We start from the raw sequence: 13,897 nt of genomic DNA on the forward strand, positions 1-13,897 counted from the left end.
TCCCAGAGGACCCTGAAGTATTCCATTTAAGGACAGAATCTTGGAGAGCCACCACACCTGTGGATGCCCTGGAGACAAGGTTACCTACACCAGAAAAGCCTCCGTAGACAACAATGGAAGACTTGGGGAAAGTGCCTCTGGAGAAGAAGGTGAAGAAGTCTGATGGAATCCAAGGGTGGATTCTGGAAGTGAAGAACTTACAGGCAGAGGGGACAGAGTCTGTGACACTCCGAAGTGACCAGGCGCCACAGAATTACAATGCTCACCTATGTCTGAAGATGCAGGAGTGATGACGGTGACCTTATCAATGCAGCTGTGAGGACCAGGTGATGCTGAGGAAGACCAGGAGCTGTGCTCGAGTTGAAGTGTGTCGGTGATCCGGGGGTCGGTAATCGGTGGGATCACCAACAAGCCTTGGTAGCAGCCACTGGCATGGAGAACGAAGGAGGAGTAATGTTGGGACCAGTAAGTTCCAAGGGACTCACTACAATCCATATTTTTGTTTTTATTCTTATTCCAAACTTTTTTCATTCTTTGTCCATTCACTTCAAGGCAGCGTTTTTCCAAACTTTTTCAAATGCCACTGGTTTGTCCACCCAGGCCTAATCAGTGGCACGAAGGGATTAATAATTCATCCATGATAGCCTCATATATATTTCGGGCTTTTCAGTCCTTCGTCAGGGGTAACTGAAATAGTAAAAGAGAACACCTAACCATTCTACTCCGTTCCCATAAAACTACACTCATATCATGAACGCGTTCTAAAACATAGTCTCAAACATATTTCTCACTATGTGCTGCAATAACTGATCTCAACGTGAATATAATTCTTAATTCACCCCACTCATTTTTGTCAGCAAATATGCGAAAAAGTTTTTAAAACATCCTCATTCTGCAAACAAAAATTCCCATCATGCATGAGATGCTGTTGAACACACCAAAGTCATCCCTCCATAATAATCTGCTTTTGCGTATCTTAACATCTGAAAGAGACACGTTAGTGATAGATTCCTTACCTTCGAATATCCCCAGGCGTCAGACTGGATCCGGAAACTTTTGCGTAGCAGTACCCTTGCGCGTCGGTAGGCGTCGTCTGCGGCTCCACGTCCGTCGTCGGCGTAGTGGGCGCCGTGATGACGTCGTCGGAGTACTTAGACGCCGCCTCCGCGTGCTGACGTCAGTTCTTCTTTTTTCCGCGCCAGCCAGCGCAGATCTGGAAAAGAGCAGTTACCCTAGTCAATTTTTGACTAACTTTTGGTGATCTTTTTGATCCTTTTGAAGTCTAACGACTCCGACAGTGCCGTAGGGATGCCCGGCTTCAAGCATTGTGAATATTGCGACTGCACCATGTCGGTCACGGATCCTCACCGCCAGTGCCTGACGTGTTTGGGCGTCGACCACGACGACGAGGCCTGCCCCGACTGTCGGGCCCTTTCGAGGAAGGCTAGGTGGGAGCGGTCCCGCAGGCGGCTCGAACTCCGGCAGTCGGCCCCGCGCCACGTGAGGTCCCGGTCCCACGGGAGGTCGAGGGACAGGTCGCGGGGACGGAGCCGTCACAGCTCCGGGAGTCGGCACCACTCCTCCGGATCCAAGTCGTCGGGTAAGAAACATAAGAAGTCGAAGTGGCATCATCGCTCTTCTGACTCCCCCCGACGCTCGTGCGATGCGGCCGGGGGTTCGGGTGACACCGCCCACGCGGCTCCTCGGGAGTCGCGTCCGGCCCCATACCCTCCGGTCCCTGGGCTGAATGCGACGCCGGAGGAGATAGAGCGTTTCCTCATGGCCATGAGGTCCCTTTCTCCTCTGACAGGTTCCGCGGCGCCTCCGGGCCCAGCGAACCCGTCTGGGGGCCCTAGTGGCTCGGGGGCTTCGACCCTGACGCCGTTGGGTGCTACGGCCCGACGCCGCCGGTGCCTTCGGGCCCGGCGCCGCAGGGCCCCAAGATCCCGACACCGCCGGTGCCCTCGGGCCCGGCGCCGCAGGGAACAGCGGCACCGGGGCCTTCATCCCCGGCGCCGCTGGGCCTTCCTCGGGCTCTGAATCGTCACCGGTGGACCTTACACCCCCCCCCCGGCGTCGGTCCGTGTGGTGTCACCTCCGGCGCCGTCCTCGGGCGGCGCTGTCCCCGATACCTCCTTTGCTTCGGTGACGGCGCCTATCGACGCCGCACCCGACGCAGTTTGAAGATTTTCACTTCTATGAACCGACCTCATACAATTAGAACCCTGAATCTCTGGAGATGGGTGATGAGGAGGATTGGGAGGGGTCTGAGGACCCTCTGACCAAGGAATGTCAGTCTAATATGGACTGGGCAGGAGACCTTGGGGGGGCCAGTGACCTGGACACATCTCCAGACACTGGATTTGTCTCTCCTCCTACCGTGGCTTTGGAGGAGGGAGCTACCTATGGTGTGGTGTTGACAAGGGCTGCCAAGGCCTTGGGCCTTGAGCTCCCCGTCGCGGCCGTGAGGACTAACCTCCTCACAGAGGTCCTTAAGCCGCAGTCATGCTAAATGGAGCCTCTGCTGCCGTTTAATGAGGCCTTGACCGATGTTCTTTTGGGCACTTGGTCCAGGCCCGCTACGGGTTCGCCCGTAGATAGGAACGTGGCCAGACGCAACTGCCCGGCTCCGGCGACCCATGTTTCCTGTCCTCCCACCCCACCCCGAGAGTCTGGTCATCCAGGCCTCTAATTCCCAGACTGCATTCCAGACGGCCCCGCCAGAAAGGAAATCCAAGAGGTACGAGAATTATGGAAAAAAGATATTCTCATCCCTTAGTTTGGGACTGCGGTCTTCCAACACCGCGTGCCTCTTGGGTCGCTACACCCACTCTCTGTGGGAGACTGTGGCGGAAGTGCTGCCAGAGTGCCCGTTGGAGGTACGGGCCAAACTCGGCCAAGCCCTTGTGGAGGGCCGGGACGCAGCCAAGTATTCCATCAGGTGTGGGCTGGATACTACCGACTCGCTAGGCAGAGCGATGGCTACGACAGTGGCGGTGAGACCCCACGCCTGGCTGAGATCCGCCAATTTTTCGGCAGATGTCCAGAACACTCTGATGGACATGCCGTTCGATGGCCGTTGCCTCTTTGGCGACAAGGCAGACCACGCGCTTGAGCGCTTTAAGGACTCTAGGGCTACGGTCAAGTCCTTGGGCCTCTCGGCCCCGCGCCAGCAAACGGGTGCCTTTCGCTCCTTTCGTGGCCAGGGAAGGGGCGCCCCAAACGTGCCGCCAGCCACTCGCCGCAGACTGTCGTCCAGCGCGGCGGCAGACATGGAAACCGCCGCGGAGGCGGTCGTGGAACCAGGCGGAGTCAGTCCACACCTGCCCTCGCGGCATCCACCTCTAAACCCTCCTAGTCCGAGCTTCTCGGCCCATGTGATGCCAGTGGGAGGCAGGGTTCGCCATCACCACTCTCACTGGCGCACTGTCACTTTGGACAGGTGGGTGCTGCAGATCGTCCCGAGGGGCTACTCCCTCCCCTTCGAGACGACTCCTCAAGCCATGCCACCGCAACACCACCGCCTATCGGGGGATCACTTGCGGCTCCTGCAGGAGGAAGTTTCGGCCCTCTTGGCCAAGGGGGCCATCGAGCGCGTTCCTGGGCCAGAAGTAGGACGTGGTTGCTACTCCCACTACTTTCTGGTACCCAAGAAGGGCAAAGGGGGCCTACACCCTATCTTGGATTTGAGGAACGTCAACGGCTTCCTCCAGAAGGAGAAGTTCAAAATGCTGACTCTGGCTCAGGTCTTAGCTGCCCTAGACCCAGGAGACTGGATGGTAGCGTTGGACTTGCAGGACGCGTATTCCCACGTCCACGTCCTGCCGGCCCATCGGTGTTACCTGCGGTTCACGGTAGGCCACGAGCACTTTCAGTTTACCGTGCTCCCCTTCGGCCTTACCAGCGCCCCACGGGTGTTCACAAAGGTGATGGTGGTGGTCGCAGCTCATCTGCGCAGGTTAGGGGTGTCAGTCTTCCCCTACCTCGACGACTGGTTGTTGAAGGCGGGCTCGCCCCAGACAGTCGTCAGCCACCTCCAGACTACGGAGGATCTCCTGCACCAAGTCACACCTGTGCCCCTCTCAGAAGCTCCTTTTCATCGGAGCGGTTCTCGACTCGGCGCAGTTTCGGGTTTACCCGCCCGAACAGCGGGTTCGGGATATACAGGCTCTGGTTCCGATCTTCCGGCCTTTATCCCGAGTTTCGGTCAGGTTGACGCTGCTTCTTCTGGGGCTGATGGCCTCCTGCATCCTTCTGGTGCATCACGCACGGTGGCGGATGCGGGCTCTGCAGTGGGACCTGAAGTTTCAGTGGGCCCAGCATCAGGGCAACCTGTCCGACCATGTCCTGATCTCGGAAGGCACTGCGAGACAGCTGCAGTGGTTGCTCACGGACCACGATTGGGTCAAAGGCAGATCCCTCTCCCTTCCCCAACCGGAGCACGTAGTTGTGACGGACACGTCCCTCCAGGGCTGGGGAGGCCGCTTGGGAGAGGCGGAGATCAGAGGCCTCTGGTCTCCGGCGGTGTCCCGGCTCCATATCAACCTGTTGGAGCTGCGGGCGATTCGTCTTTCACTGAAGGCATTCCTCCCGTCTGTCCGAGGGAGTGTAGTGCAAGTGTTCACGGGCAACACCACCGCCATGTGGTACTGCAACAAACAGGGCGGGGTGGGGTCGTGGACCCTCTGCCAGGAGGCTCTGTCAAGAGGCTTTGTTCATGGCTGGAACATCAGGGCATGACTCAGAGGGGAGAGCCTTGGTTAGATCTGTTCACCACCGAAGAGACAGCGCAATGTCATCAGTTTTGCACGTTGGAGTATCCAAGGCGGCACTCGCTCGGCGACGCTTTTCGTTGCGATTGGAACTGCGTCCTCCAGTACTCCTTTCCGCCTGTACCACTTCTGCTGAAGAAAATCAAGCATGACCGGGCCAAAGTCATTTTTGTGGCACCGGACTGAGCAAAAAGAATCTGGTACCCCAAGCTGCTGAGCATGGCCATCGATTCTCCGATCAGACTGCACCTTCGGGAGGATCTTCTGTCACAGGAACAGGGGACGGTCCTCCACCCAAAACGGTCCAGCCTCCACTAAAACGGTATATGCCTTTGGATGGAATAAGTCTGTGGCATGGTGCACAGCAAAGGCTGTAGATCCCCTCTGCCCCTCTTTCTGAGGTTCTCTTGTTTACCCTTTCTTTAGCCCAGCAGGGCTCTGCTCCGGGCACTCTAAAAAGCTATCTTGCAGCTTTTTCTGCGTTTCTTCGGCTACCAGAACAGCCCTCCTCGTTCAAGCCCCCATTGTAAACAGATTCTTTAAGGGCATTATTCAACCATTGTCTCCGTCTCCTTTCATAATGCCCCAGTGGGACTGGAATCTCATTTTAACTCATCTTATGTGTGCTCCTTTCGAGCCTCTTCTCAACTGTCCTCTCATGATTCCTACCCTGAAAACTACTTTTCTTGTTTCTCGCAGGGTGAGTGACCTTTCTTTTCTGTGCATCCGGACCAAGTGGTGCTTTGGGCTAGACCCTCTTTCCTTCCTAAAGTGGTTACACGATTTCACATAGGACACGCTTTCTCTTTGTCCACCTTTTTTCCCCACTGCACTCTTCCAAGGAGAAGGAGAGACTCCACTGTATGGACCCAAAACGTACGCTATCCTTCTACCTTGACTGCACAAAAGATTTCCGGGTGAATGAATAACTCTTTGTTGACTATGTGGGTGCCAAAAAAGGTTGCGCTGTCCAAAAGGGTACCATCTCCCGATAAGTTGTCCTTTGTATTAAAATCTGTTACGCTTTAGCGAAAAAGAGACCTCCAGTGGGGCTGCGTGCTCATTCCACTAGGGCTCTGGCAGCAACTACTGTATTGTCATGTGTAGTGCCACTTCTTGGCATCTGCCAAGCTGCAGCATGGGCATCTTTGCACACGTTCACCAGACATTACTGCCTGGACAGCCAAGACCTAATGGACAGCTATTTTGCCCATTCTGTCCTCCAGGATTTTCTGGTGTGAACTTGGTTCGTAGACCCTCTTCCGGGGTTGATATTGCTGGGGTATCTATTCTAAGGTAAGGAATCTATAACTGTCTCTTTTAGATGAACAAGTTACTTACCTCGGGTAACGAGGTATCTGTAAGAGACATATGTTAGTTATTGATTTCTTACCTCCCCGCCCATCCTCCCCACTCTGCAAACAAATTTCTTGGAGTAGGGACTCCCTTACAGGGCCCAAGCTGTGGCTCTCCAGTGGTCAGTGTTTTTCATGGCTCTGCGCTTCTGGCATGGAAAGTTGTGTCAGAATTGCGACTTTATCCCGGTGAGCACGACGCCAAGGAGTGACATGGAGTTGACTGAAGCCACCTACAGACACATAGGTGTACTGCTATAAAAAATACTCTGGATCCAGTATGACACCTGGGGGTAGTTCTAAGGTAAGGAATCTAGAACTAGCATATGTCTTTTACAGATTCATCTTTACCGAAGGTAAGTAACACGGAACAGGTGTGGCGTCGAGGCCAGGGTGACGGACGCTGGGGATCATGGTTCGATCCCTGGATCTGGCGGCAGGGGTCTTCCCAGCACCATGTGACTCTGGGCAATACCTTGCTTAATCTTCCCCATGGCCCCCAGCGCCGAGATACCACTTCGGAGGGGGGGGGGGAATTTTGGGGTATACAAGTACTGGATTTGCATTTACATTTACTTATTCCTCTCTGGTAAGAACAGAAAAACAGAAGTACATTTTAGATCTTTAGTCCTCTAAGGGTCTTTTGGCCTTTTTTGCTATTTGAACCAAGCTCCCCTACCCAGACAGAAAACATCTACATCACAATGCTATTTTGTTATTTTTCTTTTAAAGTGTAGGTTAGCAATGTTAAGTTTACAAAGGCAATTATTTCAAGGGAAGAAAATTGCTGGGAAAACCTAGAATGATGTGCACGTTATTCAAAATAGCTATATGTTGAGTAAGATGTACTTGTAAATGCAGGGCTTTCACTGTTTACACTAGTGATGCAGCTTCTCAATTGCTTTAATTCTGTCAAAAGTTTAAAACAGTGCATCAGTAATAACCAAAATGAGTCAGAAAACATAAATTTACCATTCAAGGCTAAGCATTGCAGGTTTTGGAATCCTAAAATACTGTCCACATCTGCTTGAAATAGAGTTAAAGGAACTCCTAAAAAAGAAATTAGCGCTCTTTAGGCTTCACCATGATAGTAGCTTAGCTTAGGCTCTGTCTGTGAATATATGGGCTAAAAAGCTTTACATGCATTTTGCGTATGTTTTGTGTATTTGCAAACTGCTCTTTTGTTGACTGCTTTGCATTTCAGCTGCTGCTGGTGTTAGAGGCCTGTTTTTTGTATTTGTAGGGACTGTTTGGTCGAAAAAAAGAGGAACTTATTCAACCCTCCCAGATCCCTCTGCAATATAATGACTTAAAGGTTGCCTTAGACAAAGAGAAGGCTCGTACTGCAGAACTGGAGGAAGCTTTGCAAAAAACCCGTATTGAGCTCCGTTCAGCCAGGGAGGAGGGTAGGTGCAATCTTCCAGAGCTCTGACACATTTAAAAGCTGCTGAGTCTTGGGACCTAATACTGCAATTTTTCTGTATATATATTTTTTTTATTAGCTGCTCACCACAAAGTGTCAGACCATCTCCCACTGCCCTCCACTCCAGCCACTGCCAGACAGCAGGTCATTATGTCTGCAATTGTCAGGTCGCCGGAGCATCAGCCCAATGCGATCGGTCTCCTAGCTCCAACCTCCATTCGTAGAAAAGATGCATCTTCCACAGAAGGTAGGTTGCGCTGTAGCCCAAGTTATTGATGCATTTGTTCTATTGAGAGTTTTTCTGTTTTTGCAAATTAAAATGTGTTGGAGTCTTAAGCATTATATTAAGCCTTACCGACTAGGCTAAATGGTGGAACATTGTTACTACTAATTTAATCCTGATGCATTTATTGTCTGTTGTGCAATATGTTATGATGATATTTGTAAAGCGCACTGCTACCCGGAGGCGTCCTGGCGCTATAGACCGCTGGGGAACCCGTCCTGGCTTTCCCTGTGAGATGTTCCCTCCTGGGTATCTCCAAGGTGAAACCAGGCATCCCCGGCGTCTGTGGGGGGCCGTTGTAGAGATGAGGCAAGCTTAATGCCCAGAGTTGCCGAGTGTGATCCCTGGTTTGAGTAGGCACCGAGGCGAGAATTATCGAGTCCGTCAACCCTGGTCCACAACCCTGCCGCGTCGGGAATTGAACCCTGGTCCCGGGCCATTCTCTGCTTCCGGGTCTGCCGCCTCAAACCAGTGAGCCACACCACTCCACAATACAATACCTTCTAGTCGTGATGCAGCTCAAACAGCTCCATGGGTTTGTGCCTGGGAAATGGTCTCGCTTCATACCATGCAACAATGCTGCTGAATCATTCAAATACTGCACCAATTTCAAGTGTTGATCTTTTATCTAACAATGCACAACATAATAGAGCGGGCTCCTCTGTTCTGGCACTGGTACAAGTTTTGATACATTGAATGATAATTGATTCTGCTATGTAATGGGTTGGCGTAATTTTAATTGCCATCTGTTTTGATTCTACCTCATTTTAATGTATCCGATATTTGTTGCTGTTCCCTTCATCGGAGTTGCTAGTGCACAAAAAATAAGTGATAGTGTTTATTCATTTAGAGAAATACTCAATACTTTCATTTGTAGTAGCTGCTTGTAAGTGAATCACTGTACACTATTTTAACTTTGAAAACATTCATCTCTCTTGTCTAGTTCACATTGCTGTGAACTGTATTGTCCCAACTTCAGGTATTTCCTTTCAATGTCTGCTTGAAACAGAGTGCATAGACATCCTCCAAGACAACATGCAGTCTCTTCTCAAGAGTATCACTCACAGCCCCCCCTTTAAGAGTGACTCTTTTCCTGGAACCAACCTCTGCATCCTGTGTTCCTTACTTCGTATGTGGCTGGGAATTGAAAGTAGCCAAAGGCAGGGTTGAATAAAGCTTCTCTTAAGGAACATGATCAGGCCAATACGTCACCAAGTCCTTCCGACATGAACATCCATCCGCATGGTTAGACCAAACTCTTGTACTTTGTGTCCGCAACAAAGCAACTATGTTTATATTTTCTGTCTAAATCAGACTAGACAGTAATTTGCTTCTATGGTAGATTTCTGTTCCACTTTTCTGCTCTGTTCTTTCACAATATCATCTTCCTAGATAGTTTGTTCTTAATTTTTTTAATTCAATTAACAACCTGGATGTGACATCTAAGCCACATATAAGCATCAACACTATGCACTAACATCAGTTTCTTTATTTCCTCATCTTTGTAAAACAAAATTTACCACTGCCCAGGTGTCTCCCTCAACGATTCAGAAAAGGGGGTGGTGATGAACAGAGTGTCTGAATTGAGCAGACCACTCTTACCCAGTCCAAAGATCAGGGCTTGATCCATCACCGTTATTTATCTCACTGCCCCATCCCAGCTCAGAACCTGGCTATATGCAAATCAGTCTGTCCCTGGCCCAGTGCATCATGGGAACAGGGCAGACTAAACTACCAAGCCAATTCTTCACCAGAAAGGAGACAAGCTACCGGGGACCGGTTTCTGGCATTTCAGCCGTCTTCGGCCCGGCTTGCTTGAATCCTGATGGAGCAGTGAGAAAGGGACTCATGTCTGAGTATACCCTGCCACACCTAGGGTGGCCCAAAACGATTCAGAAAAGGGGGTGGTGATGAACAGAGTGTCTGAATTGAGCAGACCACTCTTACCCAGTCCAAAGATCAGGGCTTGATCCATCACCGTTATTTATCTCACTGCCCCATCCCAGCTCAGAACCTGGCTATATGCAAATCAGTCTGTCCCTGGCCCAGTGCATCATGGGAACAGGGCAGACTAAACTACCAAGCCAATTCTTCACCAGAAAGGAGACAAGCTACCGGGGACCGGTTTCTGGCATTTCAGCCGTCTTCGGCCCGGCTTGCTTGAATCCTGATGGAGCAGTGAGAAAGGGACTCATGTCTGAGTATACCCTGCCACACCTAGGGTGGCCCAAAACGATTCAGAAAAGGGGGTGGTGATGAACAGAGTGTCTGAATTGAGCAGACCACTCTTACCCAGTCCAAAGATCAGGGCTTGATCCATCACCGTTATTTATCTCACTGCCCCATCCCAGCTCAGAACCTGGCTATATGCAAATCAGTCTGTCCCTGGCCCAGTGCATCATGGGAACAGGGCAGACTAAACTACCAAGCCAATTCTTCACCAGAAAGGAGACAAGCTACCGGGGACCGGTTTCTGGCATTTCAGCCGTCTTCGGCCCGGCTTGCTTGAATCCTGATGGAGCAGTGAGAAAGGGACTCATGTCTGAGTATACCCTGCCACACCTAGGGTGGCCCAAAACGATTCAGAAAAGGGGGTGGTGATGAACAGAGTGTCTGAATTGAGCAGACCACTCTTACCCAGTCCAAAGATCAGGGCTTGATCCATCACCGTTATTTATCTCACTGCCCCATCCCAGCTCAGAACCTGGCTATATGCAAATCAGTCTGTCCCTGGCCCAGTGCATCAAGGGTATTCTCAGATGTGAGACCCTTGCTCATTGCACCATCAGGATTCAAGCAAACCGGGCCGAAGACGGCTGTAATGCCAGAAACCGGTCCCCGGGAGCTTGTTTCCTTCCCAGTGTAAGAATTGGCTTGTGTAGTTTGGTTTGCCCTGTTCCCATCATGCACTGGGACAGGAACAGACTAATTTGCATACAGCCAGGTTCTGAAACTGGGATGGTGCAGTGAGCTAAAAAACGGTGTTGGATCTAGCCCTGATCTCTTGACTGGGTGAGAGCTTTCTGCTTAATTCAGAGACTCTGTTCCTCACCACCCCTTGTTGTAAATATTTTTGTCCACCCTAAGCGTGGAAGGGTATTCTCAGATGTGAGACCCTTGCTCATTGCACCATCAGGATTCAAGCAAACCGGGCCGAAGACGGCTGTAATGCCAGAAACCGGTCCCCGGGAGCTTGTTTCCTTCCCAGTGTAAGAATTGGCTTGTGTAGTTTGGTTTGCCCTGTTCCCATCATGCACTGGGACAGGAACAGACTAATTTGCATACAGCCAGGTTCTGAAACTGGGATGGTGCAGTGAGCTAAAAAACGGTGTTGGATCTAGCCCTGATCTCTTGACTGGGTGAGAGCTTTCTGCTTAATTCAGAGACTCTGTTCCTCACCACCCCTTGTTGTAAATATTTTTGTCCACCCTAAGCGTGGAAGGGTATTCTCAGATGTGAGACCCTTGCTCATTGCACCATCAGGATTCAAGCAAACCGGGCCGAAGACGGCTGTAATGCCAGAAACCGGTCCCCGGGAGCTTGTTTCCTTCCCAGTGTAAGAATTGGCTTGTGTAGTTTGGTTTGCCCTGTTCCCATCATGCACTGGGACAGGAACAGACTAATTTGCATACAGCCAGGTTCTGAAACTGGGATGGTGCAGTGAGCTAAAAAACGGTGTTGGATCTAGCCCTGATCTCTTGACTGGGTGAGAGCTTTCTGCTTAATTCAGAGACTCTGTTCCTCACCACCCCTTGTTGTAAATATTTTTGTCCACCCTAAGCGTGGAAGGGTATTCTCAGATGTGAGACCCGTGCTCATTGCACCATCAGGATTCAAGCAAACCGGGCCGAAGACGGCTGTAATGCCAGAAACCGGTCCCCGGGAGCTTGTTTCCTTCCCAGTGTAAGAATTGGCTTGTGTAGTTTGGTTTGCCCTGTTCCCATCATGCACTGGGACAGGAACAGACTAATTTGCATACAGCCAGGTTCTGAAACTGGGATGGTGCAGTGAGCTAAAAAACGGTGTTGGATCTAGCCCTGATCTCTTGACTGGGTGAGAGCTTTCTGCTTAATTCAGAGACTCTGTTCCTCACCACCCCTTGTTGTAAATATTTTTGTCCACCCTAAGCGTGGAAGGGTATTCTCAGATGTGAGACCCTTGCTCATTGCACCATCAGGATTCAAGCAAACCGGGCCGAAGACGGCTGTAATGCCAGAAACCGGTCCCCGGGAGCTTGTTTCCTTCCCAGTGTAAGAATTGGCTTGTGTAGTTTGGTTTGCCCTGTTCCCATCATGCACTGGGACAGGAACAGACTAATTTGCATACAGCCAGGTTCTGAAACTGGGATGGTGCAGTGAGCTAAAAAACGGTGTTGGATCTAGCCCTGATCTCTTGACTGGGTGAGAGCTTTCTGCTTAATTCAGAGACTCTGTTCCTCACCACCCCTTGTTGTAAATATTTTTGTCCACCCTAAGCGTGGAAGGGTATTCTCAGATGTGAGACCCTTGCTCATTGCACCATCAGGATTCAAGCAAACCGGGCCGAAGACGGCTGTAATGCCAGAAACCGGTCCCCGGGAGCTTGTTTCCTTCCCAGTGTAAGAATTGGCTTGTGTAGTTTGGTTTGCCCTGTTCCCATCATGCACTGGGACAGGAACAGACTAATTTGCATACAGCCAGGTTCTGAAACTGGGATGGTGCAGTGAGCTAAAAAACGGTGTTGGATCTAGCCCTGATCTCTTGACTGGGTGAGAGCTTTCTGCTTAATTCAGAGACTCTGTTCCTCACCACCCCTTGTTGTAAATATTTTTGTCCACCCTAAGAGTGGAAGGGTATTCTCAGATGTGAGACCCTTGCTCATTGCACCATCAGGATTCAAGTAAACCGGGCCGAAGACGGCTGTAATGCCAGAAACCGGTCCCCGGGAGCTTGTTTCCTTCCCAGTGTAAGAATTGGCTTGTGTAGTTTGGTTTGCCCTGTTCCCATCATGCACTGGGACAGGAACAGACTAATTTGCATACAGCCAGGTTCTGAAACTGGGATGGTGCAGTGAGCTAAAAAACGGTGTTGGATCTAGCCCTGATCTCTTGACTGGGTGAGAGCTTTCTGCTTAATTCAGAGACTCTGTTCCTCACCACCCCTTGTTGTAAATATTTTTGTCCACCCTAAGCGTGGAAGGGTATTCTCAGATGTGAGACCCTTGCTCATTGCACCATCAGGATTCAAGCAAACCGGGCCGAAGACGGCTGTAATGCCAGAAACCGGTCCCCGGGAGCTTGTTTCCTTCCCAGTGTAAGAATTGGCTTGTGTAGTTTGGTTTGCCCTGTTCCCATCATGCACTGGGACAGGAACAGACTAATTTGCATACAGCCAGGTTCTGAAACTGGGATGGTGCAGTGAGCTAAAAACGGTGTTGGATCTAGCCCTGATCTCTTGACTGGGTGAGAGCTTTCTGCTTAATTCAGAGACTCTGTTCCTCACCACCCCTTGTTGTAAATATTTTTGTCCACCCTAAGCGTGGAAGGGTATTCTCAGATGTGAGACCCTTGCTCATTGCACCATCAGGATTCAAGCAAACCGGGCCGAAGACGGCTGTAATGCCAGAAACCGGTCCCCGGGAGCTTGTTTCCTTCCCAGTGTAAGAATTGGCTTGTGTAGTTTGGTTTGCCCTGTTCCCATCATGCACTGGGACAGGAACAGACTAATTTGCATACAGCCAGGTTCTGAAACTGGGATGGTGCAGTGAGCTAAAAACGGTGTTGGATCTAGCCCTGATCTCTTGACTGGGTGAGAGCTTTCTGCTTAATTCAGAGACTCTGTTCCTCACCACCCCTTGTTGTAAATATTTTTGTCCACCCTAAGCGTGGAAGGGTATTCTCAGATGTGAGACCCTTGCTCATTGCACCATCAGGATTCAAGCAAACCGGGCCGAAGACGGCTGTAATGCCAGAAACCGGTCCCCGGGAGCTTGTTTCCTTCCCAGTGTAAGAATTGGCTTGTGTAGTTTGGTTTGCCCTGTTCCCATCATGCACTGGGACAGGAACAGACTAATTTGCATACAGCCA

General features: G+C 50.9%; 1 protein-coding gene across 1 annotated transcript in view; it reads left to right on the forward strand.

Annotated features, from left to right (window-relative positions):
- Positions 1-13,897, forward strand: part of CIT (citron rho-interacting serine/threonine kinase) — a 1,473,679-nt gene that overhangs the window by 959,967 nt on the left and 499,815 nt on the right. The window contains exons 31-32 of the mRNA XM_086942878.1: positions 7,371-7,533; positions 7,630-7,797. Of these exons, the coding sequence (XP_086799004.1) occupies positions 7,371-7,533; positions 7,630-7,797 (331 nt within the window). The remainder of the gene's footprint in view (positions 1-7,370; positions 7,534-7,629; positions 7,798-13,897) is intronic.

Source organism: Lissotriton vulgaris, chromosome 11 (assembly GCF_964263255.1).
Source record: "Lissotriton vulgaris chromosome 11, aLisVul1.2, whole genome shotgun sequence".
In the NCBI taxonomy this organism is placed as follows: Eukaryota; Metazoa; Chordata; class Amphibia; order Caudata; family Salamandridae; genus Lissotriton; species Lissotriton vulgaris.